Source organism: Cervus canadensis, chromosome 9, assembly GCF_019320065.1.
Source record: "Cervus canadensis isolate Bull #8, Minnesota chromosome 9, ASM1932006v1, whole genome shotgun sequence".
Lineage (NCBI taxonomy): Eukaryota > Metazoa > Chordata > Mammalia > Artiodactyla > Cervidae > Cervus > Cervus canadensis.
Genome location: NC_057394.1, coordinates 74241593 through 74260832, shown reverse-complemented (window position 1 = coordinate 74260832; position 19240 = coordinate 74241593). Strand labels below are relative to the sequence as shown.

Sequence of the window (19240 nt, the reverse complement as noted above, 5' to 3'; positions counted from 1 at the left end):
GAAAGAGGAGAGTGAAAATGTTGGCTTAAAAATCAACATTCAGAAAACTAAAATCATGGCTTCTGGTCCCATAACTTCACGGCAAATAGATGGGGAAACAATGGAAAGAATGAGACTCTTTTTTTGGGCTCCAAAATCACTGCAGATGGTGATTGCAGCCATGAAATTGAAAGACCCCTGCTCCTTGGAATAAAAGTTATGACCAACCTAGACAGCAGATTAAAAAGCAGAGACATTACTTTGCCAACAAAGGTCTGTCTAGTCAAGGCTATGGTTTTTCCAGTAGTCGTGTATGGATGTGAGAGTTGGACTATAAAGAAAGCTGGGTGCCGAAGAATTGATGCTTTTGAATTTTGGTGTTGGAGAAGACTCTTGAGAGCCCCTTGGACTGCAAGGAGATCCAAGCAATTCATCCTAAAGGAAATTGTCCTGAATATTCATCGGAAGGACTGATGCTGAGGCTGAAGCTCCAATACTTTGGCCACCTGATGCAAAGAACTGACTCCTTAGTAAAGACCCTGATCCTGGTAAAGATTGAAGGTGGGAGGAAAAGCGAATGACAAAGCTTGAGATGGTTGGATGGCATCACCAAGTAGATCAGCATGCATTTTGAGTAAGCTCTGAGAATTGTTGATGGACAGGGAAACCTGGCGTGCTGCAGTCCATGGGATCACAAAGAGTAGGACATGACTGAACGATCGAACTGAACTGTATATTTTTAGCCGCTCTGGGTCTTCATTTCTCTATCTGAGACACGTGGGGGCTACTCTCTATTTGTGATGCTTGGTCTTCTCATTGCTGTGGCTTCACTTGTTGTGGAGCACAGACCATTGGTGCGCAGGCTTCAGTCTTTGTGGTGCTTAGAGTTGGTTGCTCCAAAGCATGTAGTATCCTCCTAGACCAGAGATTGAGCCAGTGTCCGTTGCATTGCAAGGCAGATTCCTAACCACTAGACCACAAGAAAAGCCCCTGCTTTATGCTTTTTCAAGTGATGTTCCTTTTGAATTTAATTTATTGTTCTAATTATTCTCTGCCTATATAAAAACTGTAAAGATTTTTCATATATTGATTTTAAATCTTGAGAATTTAGTAAAATTTTTATTAATTTGAAAGTTTTGGAATAGATTCCTTAGGATTTTTCATGGAGACCGGTACAAGATTTGTATATATATTTTTTCTTTTACAATTTGTATGCCTTTTATGTACCTATTTTTCTTAACATTTTACATTGGCTTGGGCATCCAGTATAATGCTGAATAGAAGTGTTTGCAGAGTAAATCTTGCCTTTTTCTTAAAAAGTGCATATTCATTCACCATTAAGTATGATGTTTACTGTAGGTGTGTCATAGACGCCTTTTATCAATTTAAGTTCCTTTATACTCCTATTGCTAGAAGTTTTTTTTTGGATGTTGTCAAATGATTTTCCTGTAATTATAATGTGATTTTTGTTCTTTATCTGTGAATCTATTGAATTACAGTATTTCATTTTTTCGTTGGTAAAACCTCCTTCCTTTTCTGGGATAAAATGTACGAGGACATGATTTTTTTTTTTTTTTAAACGTGCAGCTGGATTTGACTTGCTGTGTTTTGTTAAGTTTTTTTTCTGTCTATGTTCATAAGGGTTATTTCGCTCTAGTTTTTTGTTGTTCTTCCTGCATGGTTTTCTGTTTTTATTATCATGATATTGTTGGCCCACAAAGTAAGTTTGGAATTTTTCCTTCTTTTTAAAATTTGAGGAAACTATTGTGCAGAAATGAAAGTGTATTTTTATTGATTTATTTAATTCCACTGTGTTCTAAATTTTAAACTTTATTGAGAATTCATTTATAGCCCAGGATATTCTCATTCTGGTGAATATTTGATATGTGTTTGAAATATGTTGCTTGATAGAGTGATTTATTTGCCTCTGTAACGATTAGATTGTGCTTAGTCAGTCAGTTGTGTTTGACTTTTGCGACCCCATGGACTATAGCCCACCATGCTCCTCTGTCCATGGGATTCTCCAGGCAAGAATACTGGAGTGGGTTGCCATGCTCTCCCAACCCAGGGATTGAACCCAGGTCTCCCACATTGAAGGTGAACTCTTTGTCATCTGAACCAGCAGAGAAGCCCAACAATTAAATTAAGTTGATTGATAGTGAGGGACTGATTCTGGATACCAAAATTTGAGGATACTCAAGTCACACAGTTGGCCCTCTGTATCCAGGGCACCTGCTTTCAAGGATTCAACAAATTAAGAGGATCTTATAGTACAGTAGTATTTATTGGGGGAAAAAAAAATCCATGTCTTCTTTAAGAGGGTAGCTGTTAAGGTTCTAGTATTTGTTTTTTTTTTCACATTTAGTGTTTTCTCTAGAGTTTACAATATGCATTCTTAACTTATCACTCTGTACCTTCAAATAATATACTGCTTCAAGTATAGGGTATGAGTATCTTTTAAACGTGTACTTACATTTCTGCTTTCTTGTCATTTGTAATCTTTCTGTCATTGATTTTACTTTCATGTGTTATAAATCCCTAAATGCATTATTATTTTTTTGCTTTAGATAGTTTTCTTTTAAAGAGTTTCAAAATGAAAAAAAGAAAGTCTTTTGTATTTAACAACAGTCTTAACAATTCTGCCTCTCTTCTGTTTTTTTGTGACATTTCAAATTTCCATCTGGTATTGTTTTCCTTCTGTTGAAAGAACTTACCTTAACATTTTTTTTGTAGTAAAAGTCTGTGGGCACCAGACTCTCTCAGCTTTTATTTGTCTGCAGAAGTCTTTACTTTGTTTTTTATTTATGAAATACATTAGTGTTTTCAGTGTTTGGCTGAGAATTAGAATTTAAAAGCGTATTGTAGTTTGACAGTTAACAGATTTAGTTTTCCTTCAAACATCAAGTGGCTCCTGCTAGCTCAATGTATTTATCATATTTGCTTGTATATTCTTATAAAACAATTATAAAAAATTATTAAAAATGATTGTACTGCTTTTAATAAAGTGCATGTTGTTTAATATATACTTTATAGAAGGCACTTACTCTGTGATAGTCATTCTTTTGTTTTTTCCTCCCTTCCCTAGAGTTTTTATGGATGGTATTTGTAGCAGCAATTGTTGTACTCTTGGGTATAGTTATTTCTGTACCACAGAAAGATCGTCAATATAAATTACTTGTAGAGAGGCCTGGTGGGAAAGAAACAAGAAAAAACAATTTTTTTTCTTTTTTTCTTGCCTTGGTTTGTTGGGTATAGGATCATTAATTTTTATTGTGTTCAAGTCCAAATTATAAACTGCTTTTCTGTTATTTACTGAACATTTTCCTAAAAGCCATTTATTATGCATGTTAATGTGTACCGCCGTATCTGGAAGGGTAGATGACTGGTGGAAATACATATTTATGTCTTGTGGATGATCTGTATGGTAATGATATACTTCTTAATTCTTTATGATACTGAAAAGAGAATTCTGATGCTGACACTGGCTTAGGGACCTTGGGAAGCTTACTTAACTTATGCTCACCTCAGTTTCCTTGTTTAAGGTTCTCATCTTAGAGTTATGAGAATAAATGGAGCTATATGCTTTGATTACTCAAGACATAACATGTTCACAAAATGGTGTTTCTTCATTATCTTGTTTTTTACTTTTTTGTTTCTTTGTAAAATTACATACATGTATGGGGCTTCCCAGGTAGCTCAGTGGTAAATAATTCACCTGCCAATGCAGGAGATGCAGGTTCAATCCCTGGGTTGGAAAGATCCCTTGCAGGAGTAAATGACAGCCCACTCTAGTGTTCTTGACTGGGAAATCTCATAGACAGAAGGAGCCTGGTGGGCTACAGACCATGGGGTCACAAAGAGTAAATGTGACTGAAGCGACGGAGCATAGCTTTATACTGAAGATCAATTCTTTAGAAAACATTAATTCAAGAGCTTTATAATTTCTAAAAGTAATTTGATTGGCTAAGAGTAGAAGACATCTGTATACTAATAGAAAACAAATCGTAAGCTGAAAGATAAAATAGAGGATTAGTTCAGTTCAGTTCAGTTGCTCAGTCGTGTCCAACTCTTTGCGACCCCATGAACCGCAGCACACCAGGCCTCCCTGTCCATCACCAACTCCCGGAGTCCACCCAAACCCACGTCCGTCGAGTCGGTGATGCCGTCCAACCGTCTCATTCTCTGTCGTCCCCTTCTCCCACCTTCAATCTTTCCCAGCATCAGGATCTTTTCAAATGAGTCAGCTCTTCGCATCAGGTGGCCAAAGTATTGCAGTTTCAGCTTCAACATCAGTCCTTCCAATGAACACCCAGGACTGATCTTGTTTAGGATGGACTAGGTTGATCTCCTTGCAGTCCAAGGGACTCTGAAGAGTCTTCTCCAACACCAAAATTCAAAAGCATCAATTCTTCAGCATTCAACTTTCTTTATAGTCCAACTCTCACATCCATACATGACAACTGGAAAAACCATAGCCTTGACTAGGTGGGCCTTTGTCGGCAAAGTAATGTCTCTGCTTTTTAATATACTGTCTAGGTTGGTCATAACTTTCCTTCCAAGGAGTAAGCCTCTTTCAATTTCATGGCTGCAGTCACCATCTGCAGTGATTTAAAAGTAGTTATCAGATTTTGAAGAGAAGATTATTTTTTTCTTTTGATAGGCCATTCTTTCCTGTTATTTTGTGTGTCTCATAATTTTTTTTGAAAATTGGACGTTTTGAATATTGTTGAGTGGAAACTGAAAATTGAATTCTTTTCCTTACTCTCTTGTGTTTGTAGTTAATATTGTGGGTTGTTAGTGCTATTAAGAAAAAGATAATTATCTTCCTTATATTTTGCTCTGTGCTAGAGATTTCTTCAATACGTAGGCTATTTACATCTCTGCCATGGCTTTTACTTTAGTGTAGAACCTAAAGGTCAGCCACAAATGAAGTCTTAAAGTCTTTGTAAGCCTTTTCTGAATGTGTGACCTGCTCTGGGCATACATGTAGCTTTCTGGATTACCCAGTATATACCTTATACCCACAATTGCCTTCTTTCCCCATATCTTCCATCCCAGGCTTCTAGATCTGTCTATTGCTTGTGTCAAATGTTGTCTTGCTCCAGACTGCTGCAGGTAATATGTGTGACTTTAAATGCTTTTAGCAAAAGTGTCCAAGCTCTTGGGACATCACGAATTGGGTAAAGCAAAGAGAATTCTTCGGGTTTATCCTTGAGGGAGCTGCCAGTCAGGTTTAGACTCATAGTTCTTTGAGAATAAGATCCTTAGTGCTCCCTTTGGAACTGCACCTTACCATGGTGCAGGCTGGAGTCCTCGTGACTGTTGAAGTCTGGGCTGTGGAGGATTGAAGGTGGCATAGTGCTTTTCACCATGAAACAATAACTTCATTTTAACCAAGACTTCCTTTGGTTGTTGTACATTTTTTACTTTATTTCAGAAATTTTCAGAAGTTAATGTACCAGTTTTTCCAGATCATTAGTATGTTTGTTTCTCTCTCTCTCTCTTTTTTTTAAGGAGGACATAACTGCCCACTCTGCTATTTTGGTGACATCATTTCCAACATTCTTTTTCAAAGGAAGATGTTATAACTGATTTCACTTGAAAATAGAGTTTGGAAGTGAAAATATATTTAACCCTGATTTTAATAACTAAAAATTCTGTGTGGAATACTTAGCCTCTTACTTAGACAATAATGTCTCCTGAATTTTACCTGCTAAACTTTACATATTTTCTAAGTGATAAAAGAAGAAAAAGTAAGGCAAACAAGGGCTATAAACAAGAATGAGGAAACATTTTCTTTGGCTTTGTGATCTTCTCTGGAATGTTAAAAGTTATACGGCATTAAGAGCAATTCATTGCCAAAAGAGAAAAGTGGATTATGGTAGTAGAAAGTTTGGTCCTGATGATGGACCATGAATTTGTGAAGTCCTCCTGCCAGCCTACTTCCTCCCCGCTTCCTCTCACCTGGCCATGTTTTCATTCCATGTTAAATATTGAATAATTTGCATAGGTTTGTCAGTGTGCCAGTAATCCGGATAAGGTTGATAGATAAGAAATAGTCCTTACCCTTACAAAGCTTACTGTAAAGTGAGAGTTAGAAATTTGTAAACATCTGGGATATACTGAAATGATGGTGGTGATATGGATAGGTAGTAATGAGAGTTCAGGAAAGGGCTCTGTTTGTGGTTAGTAGGAGGACTTTCTGGATTAAGTGGTATTTAAGCTGATATTTGGAGGCTTCAGTTCAGTTCATTTCAGTTCAGTCGCTCAGTCTTGCCGACTCTTTGTGACCCCATGGACCACAGCACGCCAGGCTTCCCTGTCTATCAAAAACTCCTGGAGCTTACTCAGACTCATGTCCATCAAGTCAGTGATGCCATCCAACCATCTGTCTCATCCTCTTTCGTCCCCTTCTCCTCCTGCCTTCAATTTTTCCCAGCGTCAGGGTCTTTTCTACAGGGTCAGTTCTTCGCATCAGGTGGCCAAAGTATTGGAGTTTCAGCTTCAGCATCAGTCCTTCCAATGAATATTCAGGACTGATTTCCTTTAGGATTGACTCCAACACTCACATCTGTACATGACTACTGGAAAAACCATAGCTTTGACTAGACAGACCTTTGTTGGCAAAGTAATGTCTCTGCTTTTTAATCAGCTGTCTAGGTTGGTCATTTGGAGGCTTAATGGAAGTTAAAATTAGAAGTTGGGAGAGAGCCCTATCTCATGCATAAGGAATAACATTATAAAGAGTTTTAAAAGACTTCTCTGGTAGTCCATTGTTTAAGAATCTGCCTTGTAATGCATGGGACATGGTTTCTTTCAATCTCTGATTGGGGAACTAAGATCTCACATGCAATGGGGCAGCTAAGCCCACCTGCCACAACTGGAGCACCCATGCGCTGCAACTAAGACTGGATACAAGCCAAATAAATAAATATTTTTTTAAAAAGAGTTTTAGATGAAATGAGAAATGGCATTGCAGAAATGTTCTCTATGATAGTAGCTAGGGACTGGGAAGTAGAAGCTGAATGTGGGATGCTGAATTGGGCTTTATTAGTAACAGGACTGAAACAGGTCAGTTTTCATTTCAATCCCAAAGAAAGGCAATGCCAAAGAATGCCGAAACTACCGCACAATTGCACTCATCTCACACCCTAGTAAAGTAATGCTCAATATTCTCCAAGCCAGGCTTCAGCAATACGTGAACCGTGAACTTCCAGATGTTCAAGCTGGTTTTAGAAAACGCAGAGGAACCAGAGATCAAATTGCCAACATCCACTGGATCATCGAAAAAGCAAGAGGGTTCCAGAGAAACATCTATTTCTGCTTTATTGTCTATGCCAAAGCCTTTGACTGTGTGGATCACAATGAACTGTGGAAAATTCTGAAAGAGAGGGAAATACCAGACCACCTGACCTGCCTCTTGAGAAACCTATATGCAGGTCAGGAAGCTACAGTTAGAACTGGACATGGAACAACAGACTGGTTCCAAATAGGAAAAGGAGTACGTCAAGGGTGTATATTGTCACCCTGCTTATTTAACTTATATGCAGAGTACATCATGAGAAATGCTGGGCTGGAGGAAGCATAAGCTGGAATCAAGATTGCTGGGAGAAATATCAATAACCTCAGATATGCAGTTATTGCATATCTGGCAGAAAGTGAAGAAAAACTAAAGAGCCTCTTGATGAAAGTGAAAGAGGAGAGTGAAAAAGTTGGCTTAAAGCTCAACATTCAGAAAACTAAGATCATGGCATCTGGTCCCATCACTTCATGGCAAATAGATGGGGAAACAGTGGAAACAGTGGCTGACTTTATTTTGGGGGCTCCAAAGTCACTGCAGATGGTGATTGTAGCCATGAAATGAAAAGACGCTTACTCTTTGGAAGGAAAGTTATGACCAACCTAGACAGCATATTAAAAAGCAGAGACATTGCTTTGTCAACAAAGGTATGTCTTGTCAAGGCTGTGGTTTTTCCAGTGATCATGTACGGATGTGAGAGTTGGACTATAAGGAAAGCTGAACGCTGAAGAATCAATGCTTTTGAACTATGGTGTTGGAGAAGACTCTTGAGAGTCCCTTGGACTGCAAGGAGGTCCAGCCAGTCCATCCTAAAGGAGATCAGTCCTGGGTGTTCATTGGAAGGACTGATGTTGAAGCTGAAACTGCAATACTTTGGCCACCTGATGCGAAGAGCTGACTCATTTGAAAAGACCCTGATGCTGGAAAAGATTGAGGGCAGGAGGAGAACGGGATGACAGAGAATGAGATGGTTGAATGGCACCACTGACTCAATGGACATGAGTGTGGGTGGACTCCTGGAGTTGGTGATGGACAGGGAGGCCTGGCTTGTTGTGGTTCATGGGGTCACAAAGAGTCGGACACTACTGAGTGACTGAACTGAAGCAATGTTATCTAGCTTAGAGTTTATCCACAGAGTTGCAAATAAATCCAACAGGTTAATGATTATCCAATTTGATCTAATTAATGTAAGCTGAATTATTCTTTATGATCCTAAGATTTATCCTATTCTTTATGAATCTAAGATTTTAAAATGAAGATATTGAAAACTCGATTCTTAAAAAATAAAGGATACTTGAATCGCTAGTAATTATAAACTGTAGAACTTTCAGAAGATAGTACATTTCCAGGCCAGGATTTTATATTCTAAATTTTTATACAATAATGCTTATGCTTTTATCTAAATACAATTTAGTTAATTTAAAAAGATCATTTGTATTTATTTTCTTTTTCATTTTTATTTTCTTTTTTATTGCCAATTTTCTTGTAACTGGGCCTTCAGTTTTCTTTACTGTGATTTGCTATCTCTGAATGTTTCATTTCTTACTGACAGAAATCATTTTGTCTTTCCTCATTTTACCCATACACTGTTATTAAGGCACTGATTTTTTTTCATAGAGCTACTATGACATGTCCCAGCTCGATTTTTTAAGTTTACAGCCTTGACTTCATAACAAGTCATTTCATTACATTTTTTAGTGTAGATTAGAAGTTTGGATCTGCCACTTAACTCATGTGACTTTGGTCATATTACTTACCCTCATTTATCTCTAGGTTCCTTCTCTGAAGGCAACTATGCCTTTTCCTCATAATGTTGTTAAAGAATTGTTTAAATAATGAAGACTGATTTTTTTCTACTTTTTCTTGTATGCTTTCCTTGATAAGTACTGAACTATTCATTACAAGTGAAGAGTAAATATCTCCCTAATCGTGGAATGATAGTTCTATAAGCAGTTAACCTCCTTAATACTAAGGTGTTAAAAATTAATAGGGTTAGAAAGACCACCTGAAAACATAGGTCCATTCTGTTATAACACATATAATAAATATTGTTACAGTTTCTGGCAGTGAAATCAAGGTGCTGTAACTGTGTTTGTTTTTTGTTTATTTTTTTGCAGTTAAATGATGTATAGAAAGGGGCATTTTTTTTTTTTTACCTGTGTAAGTTGGAACCTTAGGCTTCACATAATAGCCTGATTGTTAGAATTAAATGTTATAATTGTTAATTCCTTTAAAAGCACACTGTTTTTGTTACCACTGAGCCCATTTCTTCTACTTAATAGATTTGATAATGTTTCTTGATTATACCAGATTCTATTTAAGCATTTACAACTAATTAAGGAGATCAGTCTGAAGAATTTGTCAGTGTTTTTCCAGTTTAGTGTATGCTAATTCTTACACAGATTTATTCTGAGGCTCACAGAATTAAACTTTGGAATCTACTTTTTTTGGTTCAGTCAGTAAGTTGTCCACGTCATTCTTTTTCAACCTACTTTATTTCTCTATATGGTTTGCTTCTAGAGAACCTCTTCTGAGTTACTAATCATAAATTTACAAGTTGACAGTAGTGACCCAAGTCAGTTGGATATATAAATATGAATAAGTAAGCAGTTCTTGGTTTGAAGATGACATAGTTAAAATGTTGCTTGAGTTGGTTTTCTTAGATTGACAAGTAATATCTAGGGGAGTACACAGTCCATAATAATTTATCATTTACCAGAAACATAAAGGTTACACTGGCTGTTTCATTGTCCTTTAGGTTTGTGATCAAATGGCTACTTTTTTTAGCTCAATGTTGGGGTTAGAGAACAAGTAATATCTAATTTTAGCTCCTTGATTGAATGCTCCTGACTTTGTTACTAAGTGCTTATAACCCAGCTACTTGATTTATTTAATCTTCACAGCAGCTTATTAGCTAGGAACTTTTATTCCCATATTGTAGATGAATTGACTGAGGCTTAGAGATGTAGCATCATTAAAGGTCACATTGCAAGTGAGTGGTACAGCAAAAATCAGCATACAGGAAATCTGAATTCAGAGCCAGTCTCTTAACCTTCCTCATAGCTATTTTTGTTAATAAACCAGAAATAGTAGGAGGAATTGAAATTGTATGCCATATAGAAGTAAAACCAAGGTTTAACCAGAGAAAATATTTAGTTCAGTAAAAGGTCAGAAGTCAGCATAAGGGTTATAGTCTCTTATAAAATTGAATTTTGGAGCTGTTACAAAGAAAATATATATACGGAGTATAATATTTCACAATTTGAGAATACTTTGTTTTTAAACTCTTAAATTTTAGAAGATATTGTTAAATGAGATTTTATTTATTTTATGAAGTTTTGTAAAGAAAGACTTAGTGGATTTTGATCCTGGGTTCTCTATCTACTAGTCTTGTGAAATTTTTGGATGTTGCTTGAACTTTCTGTACCTGTGATTCCTTACCTGTAAAGTGAAGGTAATAATAGGGTTCTTTGTCAAGCACTGAGAATAGTGCTAAACGACATATGAAGTTCAGTTCAGTTCAGTCCGACTCTTTGCGACCCCCTGAACTGCAGCATGCCAGACTTCCCTGTCCATCACCAACTCCTAGAGCTTACTCAAACTCACGTCCGTCGAGTCCGTGATGCCATCCAACCATCTCATCCTCTGTCGTCCCCTTCTCCTCCGGCCTTCAGTCTTTCCCAGCATCAAGGTCTTTTCCAGTGAGTCAATTCTTCACATCAGGTGGCCTATCAGCTTCAGCATCAGTCCTTCCAATGACTATTCAGGACTGATTTCCTTTAGGATGGACTGGTTGGATCTTCTTGCAGTCCAAGGGACTCTCAAGAGTCTTCTCCAGCGCCATAGTTCAAAAGCATCAGTTCTTCCATCCTCAGCTTTCTTTATGGTCCAACTCTCACATCTATACAGTACATGACTAGATAGACTTTTGTTGGCAAAGTAATGTCTCTGCTTTTTAATATGCTGTCTGGGTTGGTCATAGCTTTTCTTCCAAGGAGCAAGTGTCTTTTAATTTCATGGCTGCAGTCACCATCTACAGTGATTTTGGAGCCGAAGAAAATAAAGTCATCCACTGTTCCCACTGTTTCCCCATCTATTTGCCATGAAGTGATGGGACTGGATGCCATAATCTTCGTTTTTTGAATGTTGAGTTTTAAGCCAGCTTTTTCATTCTCCTCTTTCACTTTCATCAAGAGGCTCTTTAGTTCTTAGTTCTTTGCTTTCTGGCATAAGGGTGATGTCATTGGCATATCTGAGGTTATTGATATTTCTCCCAGCAGTCTTGATTCCAGCTTGTGCTTCATCCAGTCCAGCATTTCTCATCGTGTACTCTTCATATAAGTTAAATAAGGTTAGGTAGTGTTGTTATTATTGCAGTTATTTTCACATCTATATTATATTATGTGCTCATCCGTCCGTATTAATGAACACTTTTCATGGGTGGAAAATTAATTCCGCTTCTTGAGTCTAATCTCTAGTCCTTAATCTTATCTTCCTTTACTTCCTCTTTCTCAGCTACTCACTATTTATGTCTTCTTTTATACTTTATGTAATTTGTAAGCCAACTTCAACCTTTTTTGGAATAAAATAGAATATATGCAAATACAAATAGACATTTTTATTTCTAGAATTTAGCACTGTTAGTGCATGGGCTTTTTGTGTCCACAGATGTATTTATATTTCTTAGAACAGGGAGTTCTAGTTTTTAATAAATAAAATATCTATTGAATAAGGGAATGAATGACTTCACATTTGTCACATATTTTATATAGGCCTATTATCTTCTGCCTAAATTTCCCATTCTCTAGATCAAAAAGATACCTGAGTTGTTAATGTTTTTCCTTAAAAATGGTACTGATTACTTAATAAACTAATTCATGTGTGATTTGACCAGTATAGAATTAAGAGGATCATCATATCTTTTATTCCATGTGTATTTGTCTGTCACGGTATTTAAAGTAGCGTATAGGAGGGACAGCAGTACTTATGACTCACTTGGCATAGTGTCACAAGTCAAATACGTTGCCTTCTTTCCCAGTTTACATGTTTTGTTTTTTTTTTAAGTACCACTGGATATTAGGTATTTCTCTTTTAAACAATTGTACCATTAATTCTTTCAACATTTAGTATAAGTTTGCTAATATAGTTTCTCATTTCTTCGTATTCTGTACATGGAGATTAGACTCAGTTATTCTTTTCTAGTTACATCTTTTTTGTCAGTCTAGTAATATAAAAGAAAATGAATTTCCATGCCTTGACATTCATCTTTAGTGATCTGCATCTTCTAGTATTTATCACTTTTCAGAGTAAATGTCTTTTTAAGATTTGTCCCGGAACTTACCTCTTAGTCATCTGTTCTACTTTGGTCTATTCTTCTAGATTTGAAATTGCCTTTTCCCATTTGAAAGAAAAAAAAATTCTCTTAGATAGTTTTATTTCTTACAGCGCCTTTCACTTATCTGTAGTGACTTTTTTTTAAATCAAAATTAGTTTTTGACTAGAAGACTTGAAATTTTTTAGACTCAATATTTTCTTGCTAGCTAAATATTTGTTTTGTTGTATATATAACCTCTCATATTATCATAGTGATGTTTTCTGTTTCTTTTCAGCTGGTTGGTGGAGAATTTGACTTGGAGATGAACTTTATTATCCAAGATGCTGAAAGCATAACGTGCATGACAGAGCTTTTGGAACACTGTGATGTCACATGTCAAGCAGAAATATGGAGCATGTTTACAGCCATCCTGCGAAAAAGTGTTCGGAATTTACAGACTAGTACAGAAGTTGGGCTCATTGAGCAAGTATTGCTGAAAATGAGTGCTGTAGATGACATGATAGCAGGTATGGGATTATCTGATAGGAAAGTATAATTTAAATGTTCATATACTTCTCTTATTCTCTAGTTTAATATAGGTTTGTTGAAGCTACTTTGTTTTAAAATAGATAAGTCAAGATGTATTGGAAATGTGCCTTTTATATTAAGGGAAAACCTGAAGAATGAAAGATGATTTCTGTATTAGACAGATATAATTACTATTTTGGTTTTCCAGGTTTTAGAAAATCTGAGTAATGTGGAATAAGTGCTCTGAGATCTATCAGAAAAATGAACAGTGCCTTTCTATGTAGAACTTAAGCTTTTACATAATCAAAATACTACAATACATATTACATTTCTTTAAAATTGGTACTTTATTAAAAGTTCTCTGACCTCCATCTTCTTCAGCCTGACATATGGAACAGGAAGTGCTAAAAGCCTTAGGACAAGCATGCTATAATTTTTGGAAATGTCAATCTTACTCTGATATTTTTTGGAGGAATTTTTGTATTAAATGCAGACATTGTGGCTTGGAGTATACAATTTGCGTGAAATTTCAAGATAAAAGTTTAATAATTTTGTGTTGTTATGTGTTATTTGAAATAATAATTTTGACATGTGTAATTCTTCATCATCAGTCCTTTACTCACCTGCAAATCCATTCCCCTCAGTGGTTAGATGCACTTAAGTAAAAATATTTTGAAAGATGGTCCTAGAACACCAGCTATTCCCAAAAAATAAGGAGTTTGTGATGTTGATTCTCTTAAGCCATGAGTCTTTAGCCTAACTTTCTTCTGACATGAAAAGGTCATAATTCTAAAAGTACTAGTATAATTCCTCACAATATCTGATCATATCTGATCCTTAAAAATAATTCAAACACCAGAAAATCCTCTGTAATGTTTTGCTTTATGCATAATTAGCTTTAATATCAATAGAATAAAATATTAAATAGAAAAGGAATGAAGAATAAGAATCAATGCTTTTTAAAATGTAAACAATATTTCACAATTTTAGTTTTCTTATAGAATATATTAAAATCATTTATAATTGCTTTCAAGGTGGCATATATCTCTATTTAGAATGATTTAGCATTCTCTTGTCTTGGTTACTGATGGTTAACTTGAAAAATTAGAATCAAAATTAAAAGATATTTTTGATGGAGATATGGTACCCTTTCTCTAAATTTTAGCATTAGCAGGAATTTATTTGTATAAACTTACATGTGCACATGTTGTATAGAACATCATTTGATCTTTAAATCCTCATATCTGGGTTTAAACCCTTAAAATTCTTTCCTTTTTCTTTCTTTCTTTTTTGTAAATAAAGTGCACTTTATAGAGTACACTTTAGAAAGTGAGCCACAATTCTGAACATACTATACATAACTGATGAGTACTGAAGTAAGGTGATAGTAAGCTTGATATTACCAAGAAACTCATATCTTCACATTTTCTGTTATATAAACCTCTTAGTTTCCTTATCCCTTATTCTTGTTAATAATATGGATAACAAAATTTTCACTTTTTGTTATTTAAACATTAAAAAAGTGTTAGAAAAATTTCCACTACTTTACTTTTCAGTAGAGAAATTTAAATCTAGATAACATACTAATGAAGCCCCAGTAACCACCAGAACCCTACTAAGTTTTCATTCTGAGTGTTTTGTAGCATGCTGCATTAAAAGAGATTCTTTTCATTTAATAATGTTGAAAGTATCTCTAGAAGGTGTTTAAACATCTATTGTGAATTGATAGTGTATTTTCATAGTATTTTTTCTCCTTTAAAAATCTTGTATGAGAAGAGTTGTTATAGCGAAATTAAAAATTGAGGTGCTTGTTTATGTTATCTGTATAATAAATAAGAAATTTTAATAATTATGTAAGTAAATGCAAATTTAGTAGATCTTCTTTTGTGACACATATAGATGAGATAAAGGTTTGGAAATACAGTTCTTTTACTGTAGTATGTGTAGACATACTTGAAAGAAATCTTTGATGATTTTGCCATTTCAGCTAGTTGCTTAAAAATGCTTAATATTAACTTGAGGTTTTAAAGTGCTTGGTCTTTACCTAGAATTTTTTCTTAGAAGTAGATCACCTGGCTAATATATAGTAACTTTGGACATTTTTATAATTTGAATAATGAATGATCTTTCATTAAAAATGTCTCTAAAATGGCATATCCACAGTACAATTTTATCATAGAGATTGCTTACTTACAGTGGTGTTATGAGTAAGTCAATTTATTGATGACAACCATATTATGTTTCTATTTTGAAATACATACATAATAAATATTTTTAAAGTCTCAAAGTTCAGCTATTAATCTGTGATATTAAATAATGTATATATCAATAGCTAATTATTTCAGTTTAACCTAACCTAAACTATTAATTGATGATAAGCTTCTTTTAATGTTTATGTGTATTTATTATAGGTTGTATAGTATCTGAATTCTTAGTAAGTGCTTTAGAAATTGAGATATGTATATTTAAATGTTTAATTTCTTGCAAAGAATGACTCATAGAGGTACTGTGACTCACAGTGTCTAGAGATGAGAAAGTAATCAGAGACAAGAGATTAAATATATATTTTTTTCTTATCTAGTGAGTCGGTATGTCTCTTGTATGCACATAAATACATTGTCATGATGGATATCACTAGTCAGGGGTTGAAATGGTACTTCCATTTAGAGACTAGTGGGTAAAAATCAGAGCTCTGAAGACATATTGCCTAGGTTTGAATTTTAACTGTACCACTTACTAGAGTGTGTGCTTTGGCAATGGAATTAAGTTACCTGTGCCTCACTTCCTCATTTTTAGAAGAGGTTAATGATAATACTTAAGCTTGTTACAGGGATTTGTGAAGTTAATCTTTGTAAACCACTTGGAATGATGCCAGGCAAGGAGTGAGTACTCAGAATTGTTGCTGATGGGCCAGGGGATATTTCAAGACTATATTTTTTTAAGAGTAGATAATTCTAAATCAATATGTGGTCAAACATCAGTTTTCATTTGAAAATAACAAATTTACAATGTTAAATCATTGTACCTTTGCATATTTTTGCCTGTCTTTCCCTGCATATAGCAGATTTATGTGTATATATGTGTATTCTGGGAATTTATAAAATCCATTTTTTATGAGTTTTCAAAGAGAACTTAATTGAAATCATAATTCTGATGGGGAAAAAAGGTCTTTAAAGTATTCTTTTCTTATATGATGATTAATAATTGTTCATTTGAATGGCTATTTATGAGGTTATTGGCTATAATGGATACCAGTATATATGTAGAAATGATGAGATAACTTTTGCTCTTTCTAAAAGTGTATTACCTTGACAGATGACAGCTCATGACTAGAGTTCAGAATAACTTTATTTTCCTTTGAAGATCTTCTAGTTGATATGTTGGGGGTTCTTGCCAGCTACAGCATCACTGTCAAGGAATTGAAGCTTTTGTTCAGCATGCTTCGAGGAGAAAGTGGAATCTGGGTAAGCTGTGGTCAAAGGGAAAAGTATTCAATATCATTGCATTAATACTTAATGTTCAACAACTTGTCTCTAAAGAGCTATAAACTTGAATTGGTAATAAAAATTGCTCCTCTTAAATAGTTCAGTAAATGATTTAAAAATAATCTTCTCTCTAGCTAGAAAACAGTCTGATGGTTAAGGTGATATATTAGATATTTTTGTTAAATTTGTCAGTGACATTTCTTTTTTTTGTTTCCTTAGCCAAGGCATGCAGTAAAATTACTATCCGTTCTTAATCAGATGCCACAAAGACATGGTCCTGATACTTTTTTCAATTTCCCTGGTTGTAGTGCTGCGGTAAGTTTTAAATACTTGTTTGTTTTTATTTAAGTCAATTCTATTATGGCATAATTTACCCACAGTCAAATTCAGCAATTTAAAAAGTACAGTTTAGCTATTATAAACAGTGCTTCCATGTCCTGGCTATTATAAACAGTGCTCATAATAGCCAGGACATGGAAGCAACCTAGATGCCCATCAGCAGATGAATGGATAAGGAAGCTGTGGTCCATATACACCATGGAATATTACTCAGCCATTAAAAAGAATTCATTTGAATCAGTTCTAATGAGATGGATGAAACTGGAGCCCATTATACAGAGTGAAGAAAGCCAGAAAGATAAAGAACGTTACAGCATACTAACACATATATATGGAATTTAGAACGATGGTAATGATAACCCTATATGCAAAACAGGAAAAGAGACACAGATGTACAGAACAGACTTTTGGACTCTGTGGGAGAAGGCGAGGGTGGGATGTTTCAAGAGAACAGCATCGAAACATGTATATTATCTATGGTGAAACAGGTCACCAGCCCAGGTTGGATGCATGAGACAAGTGCTCGGGCCTGGTGCACTGGGAAGACCCAGAGGGAGGGGGTAGAGAGGGAGGTGGGGGGGGGCGGAATAAAAAAATAAAACGTACAGTTTGATGAGTTTTGAATAATCCCTTCACTGTCACCACAGTCATGATATAGAACAATTCCATCACTCACCAAAATTTCCTTGTCTCTTTGAAGCCATTTCCCTCTCCCTGGTCCTCTCCTTTGCAGCCTTTGATTTATTTTGTGTTTATATAATTTTACCTTTTTAAAAATTTCATATAAATCAAATCAAATAGTATCTAAGTCTTTTTCTGTCAGCTTTCTTTTACTTAGCTTAATGCTTTTGAGATTATCCATTTTGTAATAGATTATCAGGAGTTTATTCTGTTCCTTATATTCTGAGTAGTATTACATTTTATGGATATATACTACAGTTTACTATTCACTAGTTGATGGACTTTTGGGTTTTCAGTTTTTGGTTATTATAAGTAAAGCTGTTAGGTCTTGAATGTAGATCTTCTGCAGGTATGTTTTCTTATCTCTTGAGTAAATACCTAAGAGTGGGATTGCTGGGTTTCTTATTAAGTGTGTATTTCGTTTTATAATAAACAAGCAAATTGCTTTTATAGTGAAAAATTTTGCATTCTCATAAGCAGTATATGAAAATCACAGTTGATCTGCATCCTGGACATTCAGTTCAGTTCAATTCAGTCCTGTCTTTTTAATTTGAGACTTGTAAATGCTGGTATAAACGTAACTCAACATAGTTTTAATTTTGTGATGCCCTTATGGCTGATATTGAGCATTTTTCTTGTGTTTATTGGCCATTCTTAAATCTTTTGTGATGTTTGTGTTCAAGTCTTCTGTTCACGTTAAAAAATGTGATTGTTTGTCTTGTTATTTCAAGGATTCACTATATATTTGGGATATAAATTAATTTGGAAATGCATTTGTCAAATATTTTCTCCCAATCTGATGCTTGTCTTTTTATTTTCTTGACAAATATTTCTTGAAGTGCAAAGGACTTTAATTTTGATGAAGTTCAATTAAAATTTTCTTTCTTTTATGGCATATGCTTTTTGTAGTCTTAAGAATTGGTATAAACCAAGGTTATAGGGTTTTTTCTCTTACACATTCTACTGAAAGTTGGTTATATTAGCTCTTATGTTTAGGTCTTATGTTAGGATCACACTAAGATCCCTTTTGTGTGAATTTTTAAAAATATGGTGTGAAGGAAGATTGGAGGTTAAGTTTTGTTTGTTTTAACATGTGGCTATTGATTATTTCATAACCATTTGTTGAAGCAACAGTTCTTTTCACTTTGGATTGTGTTGATACCTTTCTTGAAAACTGGCCATTTTTGTGTGGCTCTAGTTCTGAATATTCCAACTCATGAAACACAATATATTTCTCCCTTTGTTTCATTTTCTTTTGATTTTTCAGTGTTTTGTAGCTTTTAGCATGCAAAGTATTAAACATTTTGGGTTAAATTCATTCAGAAATATTCCATATTGTTTTATGTTAATATATAAAAATGCAAAATTTTATTATTGTTGACCTTACATCGTGAGACCTTACTAAACTCACTTACTTGTTCTAGCAAGTTTTAGTAGATGTAGATACCTTTTAATTGCATTTTGTACCTTATTACACTGGCTAGGACCTACAATTAGTAATCATAACAGTTCTGACTTAGTCTTAGGGAAAGCATTAAATATTTCACCGTTACATATGCTATTAGCATTACATTTTAAGATAATGTCCTTTATCAGGTTGAGGAAATTCACTTC

At 34.8% G+C, this 19240-nt stretch overlaps 1 protein-coding gene across 9 annotated transcripts in view; it reads left to right on the top strand.

Annotated features, from left to right (window-relative positions):
* NBEA (neurobeachin) overlaps positions 1 to 19240 on the top strand; it is a 644508-nt gene that overhangs the window by 69931 nt on the left and 555337 nt on the right. For all 9 annotated transcript variants that reach the window (XM_043477413.1, XM_043477415.1, XM_043477416.1 and 6 more), the window contains exons 2-4: positions 12889 to 13120; positions 16485 to 16585; positions 16826 to 16921. In XM_043477413.1, coding sequence (XP_043333348.1) covers positions 12889 to 13120; positions 16485 to 16585; positions 16826 to 16921 — 429 coding nt within the window. The remainder of the gene's footprint in view (positions 1 to 12888; positions 13121 to 16484; positions 16586 to 16825; positions 16922 to 19240) is intronic.